Source organism: Sander lucioperca, chromosome 1 (assembly GCF_008315115.2).
Source record: "Sander lucioperca isolate FBNREF2018 chromosome 1, SLUC_FBN_1.2, whole genome shotgun sequence".
NCBI lineage: Eukaryota > Metazoa > Chordata > Actinopteri > Perciformes > Percidae > Sander > Sander lucioperca.
The window spans coordinates 43,761,137-43,788,301 of NC_050173.1; the positions used below are offsets into that span (position 1 = coordinate 43,761,137).

The 27,165-nt window shown below is 41.3% G+C and overlaps 1 protein-coding gene and 1 long non-coding RNA gene across 3 annotated transcripts in view; both read left to right on the plus strand.

Moving 5' to 3' along the window:
- The window catches only part of LOC116062520 (polycomb group RING finger protein 3), a 67,220-nt gene extending 44,947 nt beyond the window's left edge, over positions 1-22,273 (plus strand). For both annotated transcript variants that reach the window (XM_031317220.2, XM_031317219.2), the window contains exons 5-10: positions 2,328-2,383; positions 2,691-2,798; positions 10,119-10,207; positions 15,537-15,674; positions 17,892-17,972; positions 19,376-22,273. In XM_031317220.2, the coding sequence (XP_031173080.1) occupies positions 2,328-2,383; positions 2,691-2,798; positions 10,119-10,207; positions 15,537-15,674; positions 17,892-17,972; positions 19,376-19,423 (520 nt within the window). In that variant the 3' untranslated portion in view covers positions 19,424-22,273. The remainder of the gene's footprint in view (positions 1-2,327; positions 2,384-2,690; positions 2,799-10,118; positions 10,208-15,536; positions 15,675-17,891; positions 17,973-19,375) is intronic.
- A 269-nt stretch (positions 22,274-22,542) lies between these two features.
- LOC116062531 lies at positions 22,543-26,355 on the plus strand. Its single transcript, XR_004108029.2, has 2 exons — positions 22,543-25,239; positions 25,288-26,355. It is a non-coding gene; the product is annotated as an uncharacterized LOC116062531 (long non-coding RNA).
- The last annotated feature ends 810 nt before the right edge of the window (positions 26,356-27,165 follow it).

Genomic DNA, 27,165 nt, shown 5'->3' on the forward strand with positions numbered 1-27,165 from the left:
AAAAAAAAAAATAGTACATCATATTTTTGAAGTCACGTTTGTGTACTTATTATTTTTGGGAAGTTCCCTCTGCCAGACTAAATCCTCCTCTCTGAGGGATGTTGTTGTTCGTGCCCCCTCTGAGCGCTCATGCATTAATGTCTGATTAATGCGACACAAACTTAATATGTACCAGCAATTCAGTCATTACCGTCTAAACTGCGCTGTCTGCAGACTCATTGTTTTGCAGGGATTGCTCCATTTCAAACACATTAACTTTTTGCACAGCTGTTTTTTTGCCTCATTGTTTTCAGGAAATTGGAGTTGATGGGAAACATCACAAGTGATTTGAAGGCAAAACTCTCATCAGATGACACATAAAACCCATCTGCTCATCAAGAAGATTAATCAAAGTTGATGTTTGAGATTAAACTCAAAATCACACTCAAGGCGCCTCCTCACAGAGAATTGGCTCAGCAGAACTAATCCAGCCTCTTGTACTGTCAAGTGTGGCTTTCCTTGATGGCTTTAATTAATTTTCACATACATAGAACAAAACCACCACAAAATCATACATAGCATTACAAAAAACAGCCTGGCGTTCTTTAGTTCTGGGAAGGAAATTAGTTAATGTAGCTGGTGTCTATAAGTAAATATTTTACTTGTTTAAAGTCACAGCTAAATGACCTGTAATTGTAAAGAACATAAACCTTAAGATATTGTTTATCCCGACCTTAAAGGCCCTGCACACCCATAGTAAACAGGTGATTTTTCTTATTTTGGTATTTTTGGATACTTTTAACTCCTAAACACCTAAATTGCCATTGCTACACTTTATGGAGAGGAACGTGAGTAAGTTCTTTATCAATTCTTTATTTTTTGGTAGTGGGTTTTTGCTGCAGTGATGCACCACTGCTGGATGAATACATACAAAATGTGTACGTTGCTTGTTTTATCATCCTAAAAGGGACTACAGTTTTCAGTTACCCTTGCTTTAACAACTGAACTGCCTGGCTGTTAAAAGATACTCGCCTTTACATTGCCTTTATTGTCAAACCTTTATTATATAGGGTAAAAGCCTCATTTAGAATAAAATCTCCTTTTCAATGTTATTTTAAGAAAGAACACAGACACCATACAGCATATAGGCCAATTAATCTGTACCATAATATACCAAATGGTTAAAACTATCCAGTGAAAATATACATTCAGGCATTTTATGTACAGTATATGATACCTATATACATATGTGAGCAACATGCTAGACAGTGATCTCCACCACCATGATCAAAATCCCAAATTTAAAGATTTCTCTACATTTTAACAGAGCATACAGTACCAGTCAAAAGTTTGGACACACTTTCTCATTCAGGTGAATGTGAAAGTGTGCCCAAACCTTTGACTGGTACTGTATCTGTGTCATATTTGTATCTCAGTAACAGTGTTCAAACCTCCAAACTTGGCCGTGAAAATATACTACCAGCTCTGCCCAGCAGGGGTCATTGTTCTGCTGCGTTGTGGAGCGAGCTTCAGCACCGGGCAGCTAATATTGGCCCAAGATACGATGACTCACACACCACTTTATTTTTTTTTCTAGAGTTTTTACTCCACAACACACTCAACATGTCGTGTCCGTTTAGCTGGCTGCGACGGCTGGTTGTCAAAACGCACCAGCGTAGCGGTGGCAGACCGGAGCCCACGCTGCGCACCTGTGTCACCTGCACTGAGGAACAGGGAAAGGCCATTTAACACTCTGACTGACAGAGCATATGCTGCACACTGGCCTCAGTGAGCAGGTGTCATTTAAATTGTTCAGTCTTAACACATTTGACATCTCTCAATAAATGTCAGTTTGAGATGTTCTGCTTTCGACCACACAGGATTTTCACAGTTACTGGTGAGTAACCAGTAACTGAAGTTGTACTGTAGGCCTTTGTGGCAACAACAACAAAGCTCTGTCTGTTTACGGCCTTTCATCACAGGTTGGACATGTCTGGTTCCAACCAGTTCAACCAAAAAGTGATCATTCCTCATCATACTGTATGTCTGCATATAGAGGCCTGAATAGATGAACTTACTTACAAGAAAAAAAGGCCCAAATTAGAAGAATGTCTAAAAAAAAAAACAGAACTCTATTGTGTGTATGTATTTTGTAATGTATTTTCTGCTTTCCTATCCTGTTATTCATCTCATGGCCCCTTGGTGGGGTCTGGACCCTCAGAATGAAGTACATAGAGTATAACATGTCTAATATTTCAGATGTGTGGTTTATATCCTTGGGTGTAAAATTCAGAATAGTATTTCTCATAAACTAATAAGGTAACTAATCAATTTCTTGTTTTTTTCAGCCATGACAGAACAATGCAAGACATTGTCTACAAGTTGGTACCGGGACTTCAAGAGGGTAAGTGTCGTGTATCGCCTCTCTTTATGGATGCAACCCACAAGAGATCCAACTAGGAACTAGTGTTCACAAATTGGCTTGGCATCGCTATAAAACAAACACATTTTAATAAAATATTCTTGCTGTCATTGCTGGGCTTGGACGACCTAATGAAGCAGGTTACAACACACACACACACACACACACACACACACACACACACACACACACACACACAGCCAGACCATTGGACCCCCCCAGTGACAGCAAGGATGTTGAGAGAAAAACACCGTCCTCTCTAATTTTCCTCTCTTTCTGCCCCCTGCAGCGGAGATAAAGAAGCAGCGGGAGTTCTATCAGAAGTTGGGGATGGAGGTGCCTGGAGACATTAAAGGAGAGCTTTGCAACATGAAGACTCATCTAGATCAACGCAATGGTACGGTCCTCCCCGCACACCCTCCTTCGGCTGCTTTCATAAACACTCAGAGGATTCACAGAGATTCTGTCTCGGCTCCATCTTGTTAATACGCAAATTGTTTTAGTGAGGGCAGCTCCTGCGTGAATCCATGAACTGCCCAAGGTGGCTTTAGATTTAATTGTTTTCCCCCGTCAACATGACTTTTAAGGCAGTATGTTCCAGACATGGGAGCCACAGCATGCCCAAAGGTGTTGTTTACCTTTTTATTATGTGATATTAGTTATGTGTTGAAGGTCCTCCAAATATCAAACAAACAAACAAACCAACAAGAAAAGAAGAAAGAACTTCCAAGTGGTGGAAGAGTTTGTTACGTATAAAAACAATTTACAATCACAAAACAATCACAAAAGAGGCAAAGACATCTCAAGTGCATTTCAATTAAATAAAAGTACCATTAGTTAAAACATTTGCACGTGTGGATGGACTCATGTTCTATCGTTTTAACATAACCTTTAAAATCGTTTAAGGAAAATGGCATCGCATGGCACAGCAAGGTAAAGAACGCTGGTGTCTGAAAGTCCAAGCAGGATGGGAGGCCAGAGGCATGTTTTTTTACGGCACAGTTTGATTAAGGTAGGCCAAACTGTGCCTGTGGAAAAATGGCTCATTTTTACATTTTGGACCAAACACTGGTAACATGTTTACTCACAAATCTGCTAAAATTTGTTTCAAGGAAAAGTTGTCACATCGGCAGCGTGAGTTTCTTGCTATATAAGAAATGAAGCCCCCAACTCGTAACGAGTCACATTAGAAGCAAGACCACAAGTAACAGCGGGAGCCATTAAGCGGTAGAAATGAATGCAGTTTAGCCAATCAGAAGGAGTCCCTGGCCCGCTTGTTGTGCATGACGGCTTTTCTGTATCAACTCGCTTCCCAAGGCCGGCGTAAATATGTGGCCAGAGGGCTGTCATGCCGGCAGGCGTAATCGCTCCCTTAATCCTCCTCTCTGATTTTAGTAATTAAGGCTCAAATGAAAAGTTGAACTGCTCTCCTGCTTCCTGTACCCCGTCGTTTGAAGTCAGTTTTAGCTATTATACATGCAGACACACGCACAAACACATACATGTTTGTACACAAACACATTTTAAGGATCATTTGCACATACAGCAACAGAAATAGAAACCAAAAACCCTGATTGCGTTTCACCACCATTTCCGTTCAGTGTGCTAAAACAAACATTTGACGTGTCAAGCCTTGGGTAGTGACATACATATATATTTTTTTTTACTTTTTACACACAAGAACAATAATGCCACCCACTCAGACACCACTGGATTTCTTTGGTTTTATCATGGTAGATGGACCAAAGTAGCAGCAGTAGAGTAAAGACACTGTCCCGACTGAATAATTTGACCCAAGTCTGAACACACTCTAAGAGATTAAGAAAACACTGAGGAAAAATGTCCGTGAAGTGTTGCATGGTTCTTGAAAGTGCCATCATTTTTACCTTACGGCTGAATAAATGCTCTATAAAACCTTCAAAGACATGGATTCCCATATTAAAGCATAGGTTGCGATTTTATGAAGTGCATTGTATTTTGAAGGGAGGTGGCAGGAAGTGTTCAGAGTTGCAGTGACCCCTCCTGCTTGTCATGCCAACCCTACCGTCCACTCTAAAAAATGGCGGTCAACATCAGCAATCCATGGTGTTCTAAAACATCTTTCAAAGTTAAGCTGAAGCTAATGTGGTACCATGTGGTACCATCACTTTAGTACAAAGTTCCTCCTCATAATTCAGGGACTAATGCCGCTTACCCACTGCTAGTACCAGCTCGGCTCGGCTCGACTCGGCCGCGGTGCCCCGTCCTCCATTTTCCATTGCAGAATTAGTACTACCTCATGCGTGAGGCGAGCGTGGCTGGTTGTCATAGCGACGCCGCAGGAAACTGCAGTGACCTAACGCGACACACACACAGAACGTCGAAGGCGTGTTGTTTTTGACTCTCGGCATGTGGCTGATCGTTGCCAGAAGACAAATTTAGTTTCAAAAGAAGCTGGAGGCAGCAAAAAAAACACAGCTGGCTAAACTATTTAAATGGTGGGTTTGTTCAGGACCCCCCCCCCCCCCCGTCTGTCGCAGGCAATGATGACGCAGTGATTAGTGACGATTCTCTCCGACCAATCAGTAGTCTGCAGGTTTTCACGTCACCTTTTGGTATCGCCTCAGCTCACTTGGAACCTGGACGGAGGTGGTACTAAAAAAAGTACCTGTTAGCAGGTACCAGGGACTTTTTTTCATAATGGAAAACCAAAAAATAGTAGAGTAGAGACGAGGCGAGTTGAGCAGGTACCATGTAATGGAAAAACGCCATAAAGCTACATCCACACTACTACATTTTCATTTTCACAACTCTACGTTTTTTCCTTGCGTCCACACTACTCTGGCGTTTCTGAGCCCCTAAAATGGAGACATTTGGAAATGCTGCTAACCCTGTCAGACGTGTTAAAATTGACGGAGATCTTGTGACCTATGCTGTCTCTTAAATCCAAAGGCCAAAGACATCTTTTTAATTGCTTCATGCAGGCCATAGTGATAGTTTGTATATCCAGCATGCCTACATGGGGTTTAAAGTAACTTTTTGCAGTAAACACAGACTCTGGCTTGTTTACTTCTCATTTTACTCTCCAGTCTTAGAAAATGGATGCTCCTCATTAGCTCTTATTTAAGAACGGCAAACTAAAGTGGTAAAGCAGAGATCACACTACACTAATGACAGTGGGCACTCTGTTAATGTTGCCGCTGCCAGCCGGGCTGAACTGCGTTACATCTGATTAAAGTCTCATTTAACCAGAGTCCCTCGGAAACAGAAACCTTCTCCTGTGCCCTCTCTAACCAACGCAGTTAAATAAATCTGCTTCTGGCACATTGATAACCACGCAAGACAGAGCAGCACTTCTAATTCCCCAGAGCTGAATTCAGGACCAGAAATATTAATGCTGTTTACATTAAGTCCAATAAATGTATCGGAGTTAGACTCCGGTGCAGAGAAATGCCAACATTTGTGTGCAACATATGTTCTTTAACCCCCCTAATGCAATAACAAGTAGACTTTATATTCCACAACTACTGTTTGTAACGTTTCCGACCGCACTTGAAGGCAGCTTCACGGAAAAAGACGGTAACACTTTACTTGAAGGTATCTACATAAGAGTGACATGACACTGTCATGAACACATGACACTGTCATGACACAGTCATGACACATGAACCCTAACCCTAACCCTAACCATAACTTGTCATGACAAAAACCGAATGACACTTACTAAAAGAAGTGTTATGTCTTAAACGGTAATGACATGTTTATGATACATTCATGACAGTGTCATGTCACTCTTATGTAGATACCTTCAAGTAAAGTGTAACCAAAAAGACAGAAAGAAAAGAGACGAGCGAGACAGATCGACTGTGCTTTGTTGTTTGGCGAACATTCAGCTTTTACACAGACTCCTTGACAGTTCAGTGCTTTTGTTTCATGTTTTAAAACTTTCCTGTGGCAGAGATAGAGGCAGTGATGTTTCCTGTTTACTGTATGGGATTCTCACAACCCCTTAAAACCGACTGACAAGTCTGATCGCCGAATACATGATTGGCCACCACAGCGTGACGTGGGGTTGCGTTTCTCCAAAAGTTGAATCAGGCTAAACTTTTTGCCGCAGGCCCGCTACGTTTTTTTTGCGGTTCCCCCCTGTGGCAAACCCCGCCACCCCTCGCCGCAGCCTAAACACACTACCCCGATTCAAAATGAATGGAAACACCTGCGTTTTTGCCGCACCATCTGACAGCCGATGCAGGCTGTGTGAATGCTCACTTCAATCAGTCAAATAGCAGGAGTGGAGGGTTCCTAAGATGTTACAAATGGACAGAAAAACACACATGGTATGCACCATCATCTGTCAGTCAAACAATAATGACACTGTAACATTAACAGATAACATCACACTGTAACATCACAAATAAGTCTAAGCTGTATTCACTTTGCTTTTAAGTATGTACACAATGACTTTGTTTCCACCAACACAGAACAGACTCATTTCTCTAAATTCCCTGGTTTCCTGAGCACTTAACCCAAGAAAATGGAGGGACATGGTGCTTTGATGAGTCTGCTGAGTGCACTTTTCACTTTCATGGCAATATAAACTCCCACACACAAACGCACACACGGCTAGTTTACTCCATCTTATTCCCAATGTAGCCTTACTTGATGCTGCCATTCTACATGCCTTTGTGATTTGATTGTATGTTAGAGATCCCTGTGTGAGACAGAAAGAAACTCTTAAAATCCCCCAGACTCGAGCAATCATTCCATTTCCTCAAACACAAACGGGGTCTCCATCTCTGTGTAGAGTCACTGAGATACTCCAGGGTTGTTTGAAGGTGAGACAATAAGAGGGAGCCCCTCATGATAAGCAATCAGTGAGGCCGACTGGAGACAACAATCACAGAGACATCAGAGCAAGCCTAGACCTCTCCTGGTAATACTCAGTGGAATTGGTGACAGTTGGCCCGAATGGAAAATGGTCACAGAGGTGTGAACGCAATCCCATCTACAGCCTGAGCTGAAGTAAACTGTCCACGCATGCGCGCGCGCGCGCGCGCACACACACACACGCACACACACACACACACACACACACACACACACACACACACACACACACACACACACACACAGCCCATGTTATTACATCCACTGAATCCAGGAAGAATAGACTGAATTTCTCTGTCTTTAAAGGTTACAGAAAAGCAATACCTATCTGTGCAGCAATTTTGTCACAGCACTGCAACTTTGACTTTGATAACTGTTTCATATCTAAAAAAATTCAATACTACTACAGTATTACAGCCAACAAGAAAATCTATATCAAAATATATATATATATGAACACATCTTTTCCAAGCTGCAGTTTATAAATGTTTATCAAATGAAAAAGATAGACTAGTTGTGCATGACAGAAGTGAGAGTAAAATACAAAGTCACAGAACAACACTGGAAGTGGCTGCAAGCAAGCAAGACACACACAGACCGACAGACAGACTAGAGAGAGATACACTGCAAGCTAGCACATAAACTTAACGTTACTGTTATTTGCTCACATTAAACTCAGAGAGGAGAGAACTTAAGTTTACCTGATTTCTGTTCCAGCAATTCACTGTCATGTTGTGTCTTTTACTTCTTTTCATGACCGCATAGTTCCGTTTCATCCTCTCATCGAAGTTGTAAACATTATATATTATACATATACATATATTTTTTATATTTCATATATTTTTTTTTTTTTGCACAATTTTTCGGGAGCTTATGCAACTTGCGTATGGGCCGACCGGCTTTGTTTCAAGCTCTCTTGAGGGGCATTTCAAGCGCTTGTAGTTACGGGCCCTAAGCAGCCTCTTAGTTCACTTATGCATTGGGCCGGCTCTGCATAACTTTGTGGAAAACTCAAATACTAAGACTTATTTGATTTTAGTACTTTTTTACAATATGTACCTAGAGCTTAAGCGACTAATCGATAAAGGACCAGATAGAGTCGTAAAACGGATGCAGATACGGTGAGGATACTGTACTACATCGGGGGTCTGCACACATGGACATAATCATCTCGTGTTTGGTGATTTCTCTGTTGTATATCATTGAATATCTTTGACTTGTGCCGTGTTGCTCAGACAAAACAAGCTATTTAAGTAAGCTGCAGTGGGGTTGTGTGATTTGTGATTAGCATTTTTTACATCAATTATTCGAGAAAGTAATTCTGAGATGAATTGTTAATGATAGTGTAGGTTTCAGCCCCAGATGCACCACAACAAGTAATGGTGTGGCCTTTCATTCCTCTGAACAGCTGCTACACTATTACCTTTCCCATCGGAAGTCGTCTCTGTTGTGCACTTGTACTTGTCAGGTTTCTCCAATTTTATTCTAGCTGTGTTAAATATATAGTTTTTAATTCCATAACACAATTCCTTCATTTAAATACCATTTATCCTACAAGGTTACTGCAGATGTCACTAGTTTAATTTGATGCCCTTGCTGCCACTTAAACTTAAAGTTGACCGTAACGACAATAAAATAGTTGGCCCTGTAAGCAATTAGGTTTATACTGTATATAGTTGGGTCCCAGTGTCACTTTTATCCACCAGTTTGGTGGACTGGGTTTCTGTAGTAACATAGTTTTGTATCTGATGCTGTTTATTTTTCTGTCGGCTGATTGAGACGTACTGCTGTTGTGCTGTTACTATCTGTCCCTCAACATTTACAGTGTTACTCTCTGGAGGAAATGCTGAAAGGTACTTTCAGATTGAGGAACACATTTATAAAATGTATACAACCTTATTTTCTTTTAAATCATTTCCCCTTTGATAAACTGCATTTTTCCATTCAGCTTTTCACATACATTCCGTTAATACAGTCGATTCGAGGTGTACTGCATCAGTCAGGCTTCTTCCAGCTCCAAACCAAAAGCTCTGTGTGGTGTATTATTCAACAGTACCTTTCTTGTCTTGCAGCACTCTGAACACATTACCCTCAGTAGCGCAAAGTGTGAGAAATCTCTTTCTTCCTATTTTACCATATGTTCAGAGATTGCCTCTCTCTCTCTCTCTCTCTCTCTCTCTCTCTCTCTCTCTCTCTCTCTCTCTCTCTCTCTCTCTCTCTCTCTCTCTAATGTCCTTCCATATCTGGCTCCATTTTCTTGAGAAAAAAGGCACAAAAGGCAAAACCAGACAAACTCTATTAAGGTAGAGCTGATGCCAGCCCTCCTGTAGGCTAATCAGTGTGGAGAATGACCAGGTTTTTTTCTGGTTAGAAGTTGCCCTGTATTAGAGACGTGCCCAGAGAGCGGATGCGTCGCATAAAGGATGCTTTGACACCCTCGGACATGTAATTTCCTTACGAATGGAACTCTGCAGGAGGTGTTTTTACGCTTTAACAGGCCCAGGCTGTTTAAATACTGCAGAGAGACAAACAGCCGTTTCCCCGACAAGTCTTGTTTCCAACAGGGTCACCATGGACGTCAATTAAGCTCAAGCGTCTTGACTTAAGTTAATGAGCATGATGAGAGAAACATGCTGCTCAGTCACGGGACTGACTAGAACATAAACCGGGACAAAGTAGTGTCCTTGAACTATACGCTAAAGACCCCACTGTTTGGGATCAGTTTGTTTTTGTTTTTACCGTGTATATGTGCATGTTTAGATCTGTTACTGTGCTCTACTCTTGGCAGCGAATATGAATTTGTATTCAGAATTTACAACATGGCTCTTCCTCCCATTGGTTTTCTGCACAGGCGATACAAAATCCGAGGAGACGGCCAATAAGGAGGCAGGAGAGGAGAAACCAGAAGAGGACAACGACTATCACCGAAGCGACGAGCAGGTAAGCCCTCTTTCACTGATCTGAAACAATCTATGCTTCTCATCTCCTCTCTTAAAATGAGCAGTTTACTTAAATTAGACATATCATGAACAACTCACTTTTTCTGAAGTGCCTACTAACCCACAAACTGTGAAATAAGACAACCCACTCAGGTTTTTGTGGGCTGCCTTAATCAGAAAACAAGGGAGTCAACAAACCACTCAGATTTGGCTTCCTTCCCTGTGTCACATGCAGGCTCAATAGAATATGCCGCTCCCCCATCTAAGATTTTCCACTCATGGCTTAAGAACTAGCCCTGTAAAGGTGCTCCGTATTAACCTGACTCCAGATGGATTGCTTCGCATTTGCTCGGCATATCCATCTGGGAACTTTCCGTTGGAGAACTTTTGGGAAGGGGCGAAAATACTGGTTAGCTGATTGGATAAACCATCTGTCTATCACTAACCTGACTCCGCCAGATAGCTTGCGAGATCAGGACGGTCTCACAAGGCTAATTTTCTTCACGACTAGCGGAGCCAGTTGATATATCAAACTCTTGCCGAAACCAGTCGGGAGAAGAGCAAAAACATCTTTTCCGCCGAGAAAAGCCTCCAGTGCCGTTTTTTGCTCTTCTTTCAATAAAGGAATACTTTCTAATTCGGATAAAAATTGCGCGATAGCTACGCTCATCTCATCCGTGGAAGCCGCCATGTTGTTTAGACTGAACAGTCGCTTCTCGTTGCGTCACACCTAAACCTGCCTCAAAACCAACGCTGATTGGTCGGTCGTTTGGCGAACGGCTCCAAATTTTCTCTGTGTCAAGATGCCAGACTGATCCGCGAGTGGAAAACTGGAGCTCGCGAGATCAGGACGCTCTCACGAGGCTAGCTCCATATATTCCTTACAAGCCAATCAGAGCAGACTGGGCTCTTAAAGAGACAGGCGCTAAAACGGAGCGTTTCAGACAGAGGGTAAATACAGGTATATTCAGACAGTATGAGAAAAATAATAGTTTATTTGAACATTAAAGCATGCAAACATGTTCTAGTAGAAACCCAAAATACAAGTATGAACCTGTAAGTTTAACCTGGCTTAACTTTTGCAAAACTTTGAATAGAACAAACTTTTGACAGGGAGGTCTAAGGATTATTCTGAGTAACAGAGCTAATGTTTCTGAAAAGTAATTGGTGTTGAATGTTTTTGACATCCTTTTTCAATGCTGTAAACACCACAAACAGTATCCCATCCTTAATTCTAATCTTATGGAGGCAGAAATATCAGAGTCAGATATTTTAAAATATGAATACATAAAACCAAAACAATCTGCATGCTAAATACCACAAAAGGTAAGTGAGAATATATATTTTTTTGTGTAATTTAGGAGAACCGGCCCCACAGTAAAGCAGTTTTATTGGAAATTTGGGAGGCAGTACACATTGCTTTGTTTTAGCAGAGATTAGAAGAAGCAAATTGGATAAAATAATTGTAGGTTACAAAGCAGTCTCTCAGGAACAAAAGCTCTACGGGACAAAAATACGGTCGGTGATAATTGTGGGTAGAGTTGCCTTTTAAAGCCTGCACATCAATTATTGCCTTTATAAAAGTGGCCCCCATGTGAGCCAGGCTGTTTTACAATTACTGGATTCTTTTGTCTTTGGCGGTGCGGCTGTTTGATTTGTATAGATCCACTTAGTGACAGACACCACAGCACCACACCACTGCCATCCACTGAACCCGTTTAAAATGGAAATGGGCTTTTCTTGATTTCATTTGTATTCTGGCACATTCCCGAGCCCTGCAGAATGATATTAATAATGCAGAGAGAGCGGAGTTATTGTTGTGCCGGACAGAAGCTATCAGAAACACAAAACGTCTTCCCTGTAGTGTTGCATAGGCTGAAGAAAATTGTTTTTTTTACATCATTTTATTCGTTGTTTTTAAGAGGATAAAAAGCTTTTAAAGCTAGCTGGTCATCTCCTCAACCAGCTCTTTACTGCCATGTGGGGAAAGCAGGCTGCCCCGATGAAGCTAGAGATTTTGCCCTTTGGATATTGCAGCAGTGCAGAATGCGTTCAGAATAGCTAATACGGCAGTCTGTGTGAGCTGAATGCAGTCATGTCAAATGTCACTGAGAGGAGGAGGAGAAGAAGGGAGGGAGGGAGGGAGGGAGGGAGGGAGGGAAAGAGCCGAGGAATACAAGATAAAAGATTTGCAGGACTGAGAGAGAGAAAGTCCCCATACATGCCGAATGTAAACACATAGTCGAACACTCGCTAGAGTTTTTCACAAGGCAAATCCTTTCTATCCATTACCGATGAGGTGGGATTAAAAAAAACGGTGGAGTGAGGGATCATTTGAGTTAGGAGGAGTAAGCGGCGAACATTAAGAAGGTGAGTACGTCAGAACAGACACAGACGTGGTTTTGGATCTCACTTCCCAGAGATTCAGATAGCGTCGCAACGCTAGCAGAGGCCGTAAAAACAGTACACCGCTTCACACACAAGTGGTGAAGAGCAATCTCTCGCGTTAGCTCCGCCTACCCTCTCTGGCGGAACAACCACTGCTGGGTGCGCATCACTAACTGTGTAGCGCTTGTGATTTTTCCTGGGAATGTCGCCAAAGATACAGTTCATAATGCCACGTAACGCAAGGGCTCTCATCAGTGGGCCACAGGCTCAATCGCCATCGTGTCACCTCAGTTCGACGATAGAGAGTGACTTAACAGACATTTATTTAAAAGGAAATCCCTGAGATCATTACTTTAATGCAGTAAAGGTCATTTGAAGCCCTTTTATTTCCCAGAATGTAACCGGCCCAGATTGTAGAGAGCAGAGGATGCCATAATGAACTGTATTAGAAAGGCAGAGAGAAAATTAGCAAATGCTAAACAAGATGGTCCAGAGGGACGGAAGCACCAATTGCAATCAAGAAGAATAAAGATGAGAGACAACCCCACATCATGATTTCAGTGAAGATGTAGAAGCCACTCAGGTGTAAAAACCAGCAGGCGAACCTGCACGCATGGCCGACTTCCAGAACACTTCCCCGCTGTCTTCTGGACGCCCTTTCAGAGTGCAACCTTGGGGCGTGAGGCAGTGCCAGAGAAAGCTAATGAAAACACTGACACCAAAAAAGAAACCTACTTTGTCAGCATGAAGTAGTGGAGTTTCAGGGGTTCATATTTTCAGACGAGGGATGAAAACTCCGGACAAGGTCACATCAAATTCTGACAAGATCTCTGCGGAAAACACTGTGTAAATTACAGCTATTTTGGGCTTAAAGAGTCTACTTTGGAGAAATTGGAGAACACAGCTTTGTTTATAAATTCTTAATCGAGCCTTGAATTCTCAATGCCCGATTTCTTTTTCCAGCAGTCTGAACTCAAACCTCACACAGAGAGACTCAAGCTTTTCTTTTATACGCAACTATACACAGGGACTTAAGAAGAACAACAGACATATTGCCTCAGACCTCTGCAGGACTTGGTAATGAGCCCGTAAAGTAGTTCCACGCTTTCTCTGCGTTACACCAAAAAATGCACGTATGATATTTTCTTGAAATGCCTCACTGTTGCATCATTTCCATCTGTGAGTGTGTATAGATGCAGCAGGACTCTTTGGCTCCGTAAAGACGTCACTAATGTGCTGTAATGTAATGAAACTGCCGTTGAGCCGCTGTGGAGTCCAGATCACCACCGAGGCTTTTATTCCACATTACGAGCCTCTCTCGTTGCCAGCGCCACCGGAAAGCAGATATATTACGGTGTTGCTCTTTGCTTATAGAACAACAGAGATCATTTCCAAGTATAAGCAGAGACCAGGATAATGTTAGTTTTTCCTGTCTCAGTAGAGAGACAATAACAGACAGAGGGAGTGTGACAGAAGGACACCTCCAAATGAAGAAATACGAGGCTTCTGTCCTCTTCTGTCTTCTGATATGTGCGGGGGCAGGAGCTCAGTGGCAGTAATGCATTCTGACTCCTGCAACCGTCGACTGCCAAAACCACCTACCGTGTGCCCCCCCAAGAGAAAAAACCAAGAGCACGGGCCAAAGGTGGAGAAGCTTGATCGCATGAAAGGAGACAATAAGCGAAACACAGACAGACAATACTGGTTCAGTGGGCCGTGCGGTACAATCACACCAGTGCCAGGCTGAACTAACCAGCTATCATAACACTTTTATAATCCTTCAGTCTGTTTTCATGAAAGATTAGCGGTAATCAGTGACTCTCTGGGCTTTTTTTTTTTGGACAGCAGACTACTGTATTCTAAGTATTTCAAATGCAGATATATACTTCATCTCTCATATTGAGCTGCAAGCTAAAATTTAGAAATCAGAATAGGATTTATTGCCAAGTAAGTAGCACTTACCAGAAATTTGCCCTGGTTGTCGGTGCATACATAAACATATTAAACGTTATTATGAAATCAGTAATCATAAAATACATAAGCACTGCTCTTGCCTTTTCCCACTTTTTGGTTTCAAGCGAGACTAAAAAGTCTACAGCCAAGCTAGCGATAATGTGGGGCCGCTTCTGAACGTAGTCATACTGAGAAATCCAGAGAGAGCTGTGTGGAGCTGATAGTCTTAATTAGCTTTGTAGCAACTCATTTGGCGATGCCTTGAATGTAACGGACGTTCATTAATGTAACAAAGTTTTTTAAAAGCTTTAATAGGAACTGTCTTATTGATGTTTTCACGTCTCTAACCATCATGGGCACCACATGTTGCACTGGGCGCTAGAGCATCAAAGCACAGACCACCGGACTTAGGAACAGTTTCTTTCCCTGAGCCATAAGCAGACCTAACTCCAACATGCATTCAGTGATTCCAGTAGTATTTTTTTATTTTTATTTTTTGGGGCATTTTAGGCCTTTATTTCCACAAGATAGATGAAGACGTGAAACGGGAGAGAGAGGGGGAATGACATGCAGCAAAGGGCTGCAGGTCGGAGCTGAACCCGCGGCTGCTGCTTCGAGGAGTAAACCTCTATATATGTGCGCCTGCTCTACCAACTGAGCTAACCTGGCCACAAATTTACTGGATCTTGTGCAATACTTACTTCTAATGATGAAGTTATAATTATTTATTCTAGTACAAAGTTACATTGTATTTATTTATTTGAGCTATTATTTTAGAAGCTGTGTTGTCGGCTGTGGATGTTTGTTTGCTGAAGTTGTTTCGTTTTTGTTCTCCTGTGTCTTTTCATTGCGCTGATCAGGAGTAGCACTCCTTATTTTTGCTGGATTCTGTACAACTTTCTATTCTATTTGGTGCAGACTGTAGGGGCTTTTGTTTCCCACAGAAGCATGTTCAGCGTCTGCTCTCTGCTTGCGTTTCCTCCCAACAGGTCAGCATCTGCTTGGAGTGCAACAGCAGCAAGCTCCGAGGTCTGAAGCGCAAGTGGATCCGCTGTTCAGCACAAGCCACAGTCCTCCACCTCAAGAAGTTCATCGCCAAAAAGCTTAACCTGACGTCATTTAATGAGGTACAGAAAAATAACACGTTAAGGACAGGAAGCCATTGCTAGGTCTGTCACAGCATGCCAATTGTAGCTGTAGTGAAGATATAAGACCACAAAGATCACAAGATAAAGCAACACAGTGCTTTATTGTTGTTCCATTGCTTTGAACGGCGAGTAACACCTGCTAGAATGTTGAAAAGTTCAGCCTGCACAGTGCATTTTGAAGTTTTTACAGAATCACCTCAGTTTATGAATTATTCTTAATCAAAGAATCTTTACTGGGTGGTGTGATAGCATTAGAGTCACCCAAATGAATTTTACAGCATTTTGTGACAAAATGGGTGCACCTATGGATTCTATGGTTCTCAAGTCATCTTTAATTCCTCTGCATGTCGATAAAATCAACTGCGCTCATTAAAGCCTGACAAAAACAGATTTGTAGCAATTTGGAACAAGCCTTTTTTTAAATTCTTGGCGTTTGTTTAAACTTGTTTGGAAGAAAGTTTAGTTAATCACAAGAAATTACATAAGGATTGTTAATTATTCCTTTCTGCACTGATTCATACACAACCTTTTTGTGTTTGTTATATTTAGCAGGAAACGAGCCCTTATGATATGTACATGTGGTGATTTTTCTATTTACTTTTTTAAACCACCCCGTTCAGAGCAGCAGGGGGGGGGGGGGGGGGGGCGATAATTTGACAGATGGATTTTTTTAGAGTGCAGTGAATAATCATCAGACGCCTTCGTGTCTTCTATTTTTTTTTATTTTTGGGTGTCTTTTTTTACTGGCTGTCACAGAGACGAGTGGGTAGGCTCCATCATATCGGCGGCTTCCATAGCACATCTTTGGCGAGGACGGCCGCTCTCCAACAGCCATTGTTGTCCTTTCTATTAACAAATCAAAAGCTGTTCGCACCGATTCCGTTTTCAGCGGCGAGCCGAGCGCAGAGCTTTACAACACTTGGCTTTGTCAGAAAACAGTGCGCCATTTACTCATTCCTCGTGTTTGTAAACCCAGCGCTGTCATCCTGTCACACATCTAAATGTCTCTGCAGGAAGGGAACGCATGAATACATAAATAGAAGAAACAGCCAAACCGACTTGTGTGACTTTAATATATACAGTTGCTTTGTAAGTGAAGTGTAGGAGGTATCTACACTATGTAAAGACCTACAAGATTCTCACATTTTGGAGACGCGGTTTCCAACGAATCAATCCCTTCTGGCCCTTTCCTCAGAGGTTGCATATTGTCAGAAAAAAAATGGGGTTTTAAAAGATTTAATTATCTTAAGAACCTTTTCAGATGCGGGGTTTTCACTAGACGGCGATGAAATGTCAAAGACTGATGTTCCCTTGTTTCACTGAGTCATTTGTATAGTTTGAAGAGTCCTGAAGAGGTTACACTTTCTGGTACAGTATGTCACAAGAAAGAAGCAAAGCTCCAAAGCCCCAATTTGACCTACTTAAATAGCTTGTTTATGCTACCAGAAACCTGAACAATTTCTTATCACAGAAGACAATGTAATCCAGCAAATATTCACATCTGCACATATTCACATTCACACAGTCTTTACTCTTCTTCTGCAGGTTTATTTTGCTCCGATGTACAGCTTTCTGTACACCGGATCAGGGATCTTTTTTTGTGTCCCCCTCCCCCTCCAAATTGTTTGATTTTTGACACAAAAGCCCTCATTGACTTTCACAGTGATTTTTGTCACAGCTCTCCAGCTCTTCCTCTGGATTATTTTGAGCATCGTCCCAATCACAAACCTGGACAGTTTCCACCTCTCTGTCACTGCTGATAAAGGCTGGTTGGTGTTGATGCAGGCAGCCAACAGGTGGCGCTGTGGCAGTGTTCGCTTCCAGCCCTCCCTCTCCCTCTCTCCGTCTCCCAGTATTGACTGGCAGATGCGAGGAACTGCTCAGCAGGATATCAATGTTGACTTCACAGGGAGGGGTGGGGGGTGGTAGTTTTGGGGAGTCTGCCATCGTGTTCAGCATTGAACTTCTGTGTGTTCTCGCCATAAAGCCCCGCTGCTGCACAGAAGCCAAGGGCCACACTACATGTCAAAATAAGTTTCATTTCTGCATCGCGCTGCTCCGACGCTGCCTGAAAATCCAACAACAGGGGCCCCCAACCAGCGTTTGTCATAGTTTAGCCGTAGTGTTCGCCTCAGTTCAAACACTCTGAGGCCAGAAATTGTTCACTAATTTACTCCTTTTGTCGTCTTTTCACAGCTGGACATTTTATGCAATGAGGAGATCTTGGGAAAGGACCACACTTTGAAATTTGTTGTTGTGACAAGATGGAGATTTAAGGTAAGTCATGCTTCATAAAGACAAATATCGTGGTTTAACATAGTGATAGTTTTGCATTGCCTGTGAAGACAAGGGAACTTAAGTTATGTTGCCGTATACAGCCATCTCCGCATATTATTAATTCACGCCAGACAAATGCTGCTGCTGCCACTCTAAGCCTGAAATCAGTTTGATGGATTCAGAAGTATAAATAAATAAATAGTTTAAATATTCAAAAATACCAGAGATTGATAGCTCCATTGATTTTCCAATAATATTTCAGCCAGCTAAATTTAAAGGTCCCATGGCATGGAAATTTCACTTTATGAGGTTGTTTAACATTAATATGTTATTGGGGGACCACTAAGGTCTATATAAAGAGACTTCAGATACAGTATTAGGGGACCACTAAGGTCTATATAAAAGAGACTTCAGATACAGTATTAGGGGACCACTAAGGTCTATATAAAAGAGACTTCAGATACAGTATTAGGGGACCACTAAGGCCTATATAAAAGAGACTTCAGATACAGTATTAGGGGACCACTAAGGTCTATATAAAAGCATCCAAAGAGCACCATGTCATGGGACCTTTAACTGAACTGCATTATTGGAGGGGGAATGACATGCAGGAAAATGCCGCAAGTCGGAATCGAACCTGCAACCTCTGCGCCTAGGACTGAACCTCAATAAATGGGCGCTTGCTCTAGCACTAGGCCACCAAGGCACCCAAATTTATGGTCATTTTTTTAAACAATTTGGTCCTACATTTCAGACACGAGTAGATGAAAACAGCTTCTTATTTTTTTACAATTATCAATTTGCGGGCTAAAGCGGGAATCTTTCTCTGTTGTATTTGATCAGCTGTCACTAGCGAATCGATGCTGGTTTAGTTCTGCGTGAGTCAAAACTGGAACGAATGCCACAGTTGATAAGCTAACTGCAGGGTTCATACGTTTTGAAAAAACCTGGAAAAGTTATGGAATTTGAAAAAATGCAAATTCCAGGCCTGGAAAGGTTTTGTAAACATAAAAAGACCCAGAAAGTTTTGGAAAAGTCATGGAATTTTTTTTTAACACAGCATTATAATATGTGATTAATAAATGTATTTTCACGTCGTCTTAACCTCAGTGTTCTATTCGGGGCGCGATATTACAAATCCCACTATGAACTACATACATTGTCATTAATTTTATTGTTAAACCTCTAAGGGGAAAACTTTAACACAGATTTTTATTCTTATTGTATAATGTCGACTGACATTTTCAGGAAAACATAGTCATGGAAATTTGCCAAAAAGTCATGGAAAAGTATTGGTCAAAATGCGTATGAACCCTGTAACTGTTTAGAGGAGGGGTTTAGCGAACAGTGGTCTCACAAAAAAACGGCTCATTCTGAGGTTGTGTTTTTGTTTCCCTCTACAGAAATCCCCCCTCCTGCTCCATTACAGACCCAAGATGGATCTGCTGTAGCTAAAACGGACACAACGGTGGTTGTTATGTTTTTTTTGGCCCAGTGGCCGCAGACTGTGCCGAAACCTTTTTGTTTTTAATTTATGCAAAGACGATCAACCAACACCAAGCAAACACCCCCGACGGTAAAAGTCAACACAAGCCAGCAAATCGGGATCTAAAGGGGCGGGGCGGGGGGGGCAACTACAAGAAAAACCGGCAACCTCCAGCACAGCACTGCAACACTGGTGTGTTTTTAGGAACTAAAACAACCTTTTTTTTTTTGTCCGCTACATCCTAGATATGTGAACAACACGAAAAAGAAAAAAAAAAAACTAATGGAGAGAAAGCATATATTTATACTTTTGTACAGAAGAGACACATGGAACCAAGACACTACTGGTGCTCTGTTTACACGCAAACAAGATGTCGGGAATCAAGTGACCGTCTTTTTGAGCTTCATGCAGATTTCATCCTCCTGAGACAATGACTGAGAGGGGAGGAGGTTTTTTTTTTTTTTTTTTATATATATATAAAAAGGTGTTTTTTCTTCAACAATACACTTGACACGTCTTGGGAGCACAGAAAGTATATGGAAAAAGTTATATAACAGGCATCAATTCTTAGCTGTTTATCAAGTAAATTGTCTCTGAATCTTTTTTTTTTTTTCCTTCATTTTGTTGGCTTTGTCTAATTTGCTATTGGGTTCTTGATGATTGTCAATTGTGAATAGGCTAAAAAATTTGTGTAGTAATTTATGTTCTATATACCAATATTGTACATACAAAATGTCATTACAGAGAGAGAGAGAGAGAGGCTGAAGAGAGTAAGAGAGACTTTAGACTGTTTTAAAAAAAAAAATGAAGTGGATCCCAGAAGTGCTATCTATATTTGGGGCGGTAAGTGTCCGGAGGCGGTAAATTGGGATTTTTAAAGACAGACTCACTATCAGTATCAAAAATATATAGATGCATCTTTATGTTGTCTGAGAAAGACACAAAACAAATATATCAAAATCCTCTGCCATTTGTGTGTATGTGGGATCTGAGTGTTTTATTGCTCTCATAGCATTACAAGACTTTAAGCTTCAAAAGTACCTCCCCCCCCACACCCTAATGCTCCTTATCTCACCTGCCTTCCCTGTTGTTTTTTTGTTTGTTTTTTTAAGACCTCAACATCAACAAATTATGTCTTAACAATAATTACACAAAACACTCATGTTCAAAAATGACCTGCAGGACATACAAATGCAATATTTAGGCAGAGAACTTGTTCATTTTTTTTTTTTTTGTAGATTTCACACCATGCAGTCCTTTAATATCCGTCATTGTGTTTCTGTAGCACCAGGCAGGCACAGCTTTTGGGTTGAGCTGCTAGCAGCAGATGTTTGCACCCTGCACCCTCCATAAATTTCATTTTCATTCCGCTACATTTGCAAAACTCTCTCAAAGCTGCAATAGAAATGATTTGTGTAGCTTGTAAAATACACGGCAGTCTCACTTGTCTTGTCATGACAAATTGAAGCTGCGTCTTGTCCTATTTTGCCCAAATTTAATTCTGGTGTGAAGTACGGACATTTTCTCGCCCACCGTGAAGTGGGTTGACATTTGTAAGTTAAGAGCAAAACATGGTAAACTGCGAGCTTTCTCTTCAGAGCTGGACTTCCTCGGTATGACACATCACAGACGGGCCGGTTTGATAAACATGCAGATTACTGACGTGACATTGTTGTGTTTATGGGGTATTTTTCAGTTACTTCTCACTGCCAGTTGGAGTTGCAGATGCGCAAAGTTACACTGTTTAAAAAAAAAAAAAATTCTGAAAGTCAAGTGGATATTATTTTTTTGTCAGGAAACCAGTATAAACTTTGGATTTCTTTTGCAGGATAGCCAGTGTTCAATATTGTTGACGTCACAAGACACAAATTTTCAAGTATTTTTTGAGAACTTGCAAATTCAGGTTTTGCACAGGGAGGTTTTTTGAGCATTTTGATAATGAATTTCTGAAAAAAAGAAATGACTACTGTTTTCGGTCATTTGGTGCTTATAAATGTATGTTTCTAATCTTGAGGAGGATTGTTCCTCAGGAACTAGCTGTTCTCAACTGTGTGACACAAATGTCTTTACTCACAACATTCATAGTAAACTGCTAAACTGTCTTTAACGTTACCACAACTGGATCCTGAAACGCCATGTCAGACCTCAAGTAGTATTACCTCACTGACCTTTCTGTAACTAAACATCAATTATTTCCCCTTTTGCATTGTATCTGTCCACTACACACTGTTTTGTCTGTGTGTTCACATACAGGGTTCTTATGCATCATTAGGCTCCAAAAGTCTGGAAAAAATATATTAATTTGGCAACTTTCTTTCAATTGGTTAACAAGTCTGAAAGGTATGACACACAGACGTTTGTTGGAAACCCTCTTGTCATGGTATTTGCAATTTTGTCTAGTGATCTTCAGGCAAAAAAGTCAGTCGTCTCATCCACCATTGTATATCTATCGTACTCTTTAAAGCCGAGATCTGGAGATTTGGATATGGAGAAATGTATAGGAACCCTGCCACAGAAGGACCTATGACGTGTGTATTAAATGGACATTTTTTTTATAGCCTACAGGTCTGTACTCAACCAGCTCAACCAAAACTCCTCCTGCAGTCTTTGATCTCTGTGTGTTTCAGTCCCCTTCTTATGGCAACCTTTATGTTTCAAGGTTCTCAATCCAGTAACCTATGTAAAGGGTTCATTGTTTTTGGTTTTTATTACGGTATCTACAATCCTAGTAAAAATGGGTTAAAACGAGATTTGAATGCAAATGAGTTACACCAGCTGCTGGGACCCTGGTATACCTGGGTGAAAATCTGAATATAAAAAAAATATATAAATTGCAACCCAAACCTTTTTGCATTTTCAGTTACTTTAAAGCTTTAGTGCGTAACTTTTTGATATCAATGAACATCCGTTACATTCAAGCCATTGCCAAACGAGTTGCTACAAAGCTAAGTAAGACTATCAGCTCCACACAACTCTCTCTGTATTTCTCAGTATGACTATGTTCAGAAGATTGTGTCATCCGGTGACTTTCCCGCGCAGAAACTCAAGTGAAGACAATGACCTCTTCTGAAGAGTCCATCATTTTTTTTAATCCTCCTTGGCTACTAGCAAATGCGTGGAGGAGGGGGGTGGTGTGTGATCACGGAAGGCTTGTATCATGTGGACGCGCCGACAGCTTTGTTGTCATTACTTACAATTCCTCATGGGGGAGACAGAAACTACGCACTATAGCTTTAAGTCTCCCCATTTTTCTCTTCCTGTTTATTTCTGTAAACATTCTGTGAACACTTTTGCAACAGCTAACAACATTTTGATAAGTAGAATCTAAATTCAGAAATTGGTGGGGTTTTTTTGTTTTTTTTACCCGGGTAAAAAAAAGAAAGAAATGAAACCGATATCATAGATGTATTATAAGACCTGCTGATCAACTCTTGAAATGATTTAAAACCAGAAACAATGAGCCCATCAGCTTGTCAGCTCATGGCATGGAGTATTGTGTTAGAACTTGTTGAAAATCCCCACACAAAACAATGTAATAATGTGCGCTAATATGTCTTTATAAGTGCAGACTTGGTGTTTTAAAGGCTTATCCACAGGTTATTTCATAGAAATAAGGCCAATGTCAAGTACATTTAAAAGACAATGTCAATGTCACAATGATCTGGTTTACAATCTTATGTTGGGAAAATGTAGTGTGGCCCTGGTGTCAGCCATCCCAAATGTTAATGTTATTTTGCCATTCAGCCATCTGTAACTTCAGTCCTTGATCCTCGCCTCACCCGACCAGAGTCCTCGTCATGTTCACGTGTTGTCACCTCATGGTTCTCCAGTCTGTTTGATGAAATCTCTTAAATGTGCATATACGCTTTTTCCTCAGGTGATTAAGCTGTAAAGCACCCAACACAAGGTGCTACTTATAATGACTACAAACAGAAACAAATGTCATCAACACATACATTTCTGTATTATGCAGAGCACTGCGTTGTACTGTTTAGGACTGGCATTGAAACAAAAGGTTACATCTGTATGTGTGTTAATTTTTTTACCCATTTTGTTTTAAGTGGTTGTGTTCACACTGCTGCACCTTTTGGGTAAAAAATGTTCCCGTTCCATGTCACATCACATTTTTCCTCATTGCCGTGAAGACGTTTTTTGTAGTCCTTTTCTTAATCTCAGATCTGATGTTATATAGTTGTCTTTTTGCAGCAGTTAACATTTTATTTTACAGCCTGCAGGTTTTTGTACTTTCATACAGTAGACCCGTATACACTAACATCTGAAGAAACCTTCAACACAAAAGGCAGCAGTGTGAACAAAGCATTTCACTTCGTCCTTGTGTATTTTCTTTGAGCATTGTTAAAAGAATCCTCTGATCTGTGTGACGGATGGGGAACCGGATGGAAAGGGTGGGGTCTTTGCCACAGTGACGGTGTGAAATGGTCCGTCTCTGACGCTGGTGCTTCCTTTGGTGCTAACAACTCCTCGTTCAAACTTCAGACTTCTTCAAGAAAAATTCAGTCAGAGACAAAAAAAGCACTGTGTTGCCAAGTACTTTCTTTTTTTTTTTTTTTTTTCACACATCTTTGCACTGAACTTGTTCGTGCTCGCGTCCATGGTGGTGTCTTATCAGAGCTGTCTTGCTGTGCAGATATAGAAGGTGCTGGCTTTCCCCCCCTTTTTCATTGATTTGTTGGGTTTGGTTTACCCGCCTGGGCTTGCTCTGAAAAAGCAAATAGAGGGAATTTTAATAAGTCATAGAGTGTGACGGGGCTGATGCTGTGAAAAATAAAACTGGTGAGAAATCGGGTGCGCTAGCTGCAATTTCCTGCCTCTGTAAGAGAAACTCACACTTATTAAAGGTGGCTCTGGTGAGATGTTTGCGCCTCCTCAGAGTCGGATTGAGAATTGCCTATGAAACTTCACATACTTGGTTTAGTTTTAATCCTCCTAAAGTTCTTTTAAACTTCTCGGCACCAGAGTGTGTGTACTTTGAATACTGCTGGCTGCGTCTTCCACCTCCTGTGCAACAGAATGGATCGACGTTCGGGCTGTTTTTATATCTGCAGCGACATTGAGACATCAATGCCGCTACGCTTGGCAGCCAAGCTAAGAGGCTTACAGGAGGCTCGACTCTGCCTCGCTGCAGATAGGGGTCGGTGTCGGCTCCAAAAGGTATCCTGCATGGAGTGAGGCCGTGTTTTCTGACAGAGCTTCAGCTCTCGGGCCTCATCCTCTCTGCTCAGACCCTGAACACCTGTCAGCCTGTTTGTTATCTCTGGCTGGGATCTGTGTGAGGCTTGGGTGAGCTGCGTGAAATTTTGATTCGAGATGGTTTCGCCTCTTCAGGCGGACTGTCAGTAGTAGGCTATACCACACCACCACAGTATGAAGACGAGTAAACACTTTATTCTTCTTTGTACACAGTCTGTGAACGCGTGGACGTCTCAGAGTGCTCTAAAGGCTGCAACATTCATTTCAAGCTTGTTGGCAGCAGAATCAGTCTTGGCAACTTCAAACATGGCTCTTCTATGTTCACTCTACTGTAGTAAGTGTCTACTCTGGGAGTATGATAGCTTTCTTTGTTGCCCAGCTCACGCTCTCTCTTATTTCTGGGTCCTCTTAGCTCAGTAATCTCACAGGCAGGCTTTGCGTGTGGCAGAGAAGGAAGACCTCAAGGGTTGCGTGTGGCCACATGGACTAAAACACTCCAAAAAACATTATGTCTGGCCGGGGTGTCGTAGCACTGCACTGCTGCAGCTGATGCCTGCTCGGAAAAGCGACGTGCTCAAGTGCACTGACTCGCGTCTCAATGTGTGGAGCATTTTGAAGAGCAAAGGAAATGAAATTGATTGTTTTACCACTTCAGGATCGCGACTGTTGCTTTTAGAGATTGTTCACTGGTGGTAGGATCGGCAAGGTTGTTCAAAGACGCACTGGTTGAAAGCGACTCCCCTTGACTTTTGTGTACAAGTGCTAAATTGAGATTGTTGGCTTCAGTAATTCCCAAACAAATTGGGAAATCGGTCAAGGGTTCCCAAACCTCACAGTGGCGTGCCCCCATGAGCCATAGCAGATGTTGTCAATAAATCTGTCCAGTTTTCTTTTTAATTACTGTTATTTATTTATGCTGAAAAGGTGACTTCTGCAGTAGTTTGGAATTATTAAAAAGAGATTTGCTCTCCTTTTTGCTCACAAATTTGTATTTTTCTCTTTTTTTGTGAAATCCGAACTCATAAAATGGCTTAAATTATGAATTTGCAATTGAATTCCCTTTTTGTATTATTCCAGGTGTGTTAATGGCTACGCAGTGTTCCGTCTGTGTATAACAGACACACAGGCGTCTTGTTTTTTTAGGTCAAGAGCAAAAAAAAAAAAAAATGTGAATCTGGCAATGTGGTTATTGTATTTGCAAGGAAGATGTGCAATATACGGTTCTCAGATGGTTCCAGGTTTCAGCGTAGAACTTTTTATTTTTATTTTTTTTTACTGTTTTTCGTTTTTCCAGTCAGTTCCTCAGGTCACTAAATGCCTTCTGGTCCTGAGGGTGACCAGGAAATCTCAGAACATACACTAATGCACCCGAAATACAAAACGACTGGATTTTATTTTAGTCTTCTCTCTCTCTTTTCGTTCCTTCCCCCTTTTTTTCTGTGACATTTTTCTCAGTTATTTTTTTTTTTTATTTTCAGGTTAACACAGGCACTTATTCAGGTGTCCTTTCCCTTTCCTCCTTTTGTGTTATTGTTATTTATTGCACATGTAATGAACTGGTTTCCATTGCCACATTGAATTCAAGTTTTGGGTCTAGAACGGGGCTGGAATTTCTTACGTACAAAACTACAGAAGCTTTTGTCAAAACCTAAGTGTGTATTTCATCAATAAATGCCTTTAAAAGTGTCCCTGATGCTGCAGTGACTTATTTAATTGAATGTGTGTGGGAACACATATTTAACTCTATCTTTTCATCATACAGTTTGATACAGCCATTACTAAACCCAGCTGTTAGTATAACCTGTGTATCTTTGTTGTTCTACATCTTCACATTTAAATTAAAACAGTATTGCACACCCCCTTTTGTACAACACTATATTTCATGTTGCGGCAACAACCATTAGTCAAAAGTTATATTTGTATCAATGACTGAAATGACAATTTACGTGAATGAATAGCTTGATGAAGATTTCACCAACATTGTAACTTTATGGAGCATTTAGCTTCTTTGAGCTCATTGTGTTGGTTTTACAGTAAATTAAACTGTTTCCAGCAGCTGCAAGCAGCTGTTTTCACCAAACATGCTCCGATAAACCCACTGTTCACTACCTGCCCAGCACCAAACAGCAGACAGACACAGTTAGCGACTAGCTGGTGGACATAGTGGAGCATTAAGCAGCTTAAGAGCCAGATATTTTATCTTAGGAGTTGGAGAGTGGATGTTGGACATCCATCAGGAGGCCATAAATGCAACACTTAAAATGAATGTTGCTCTGTATTTGGTGGGTGTGTAAATATGGTTTTGTTGTGGCCAAAAAAAGAACCTAACTTCTGTTCCACAGCAGGCAAATATACAGTAAACGTGTCAGTTTGAATCGTGAGTTGGAGAAGACAACATATAGTGGAATAAACAGTGTCGAGCCTCCTGCAGAGTAGCTTTGAGAGGAGAGCAGAGAAACAATAAGCCAATTTACTCACACTGAACACAGCAAGTAA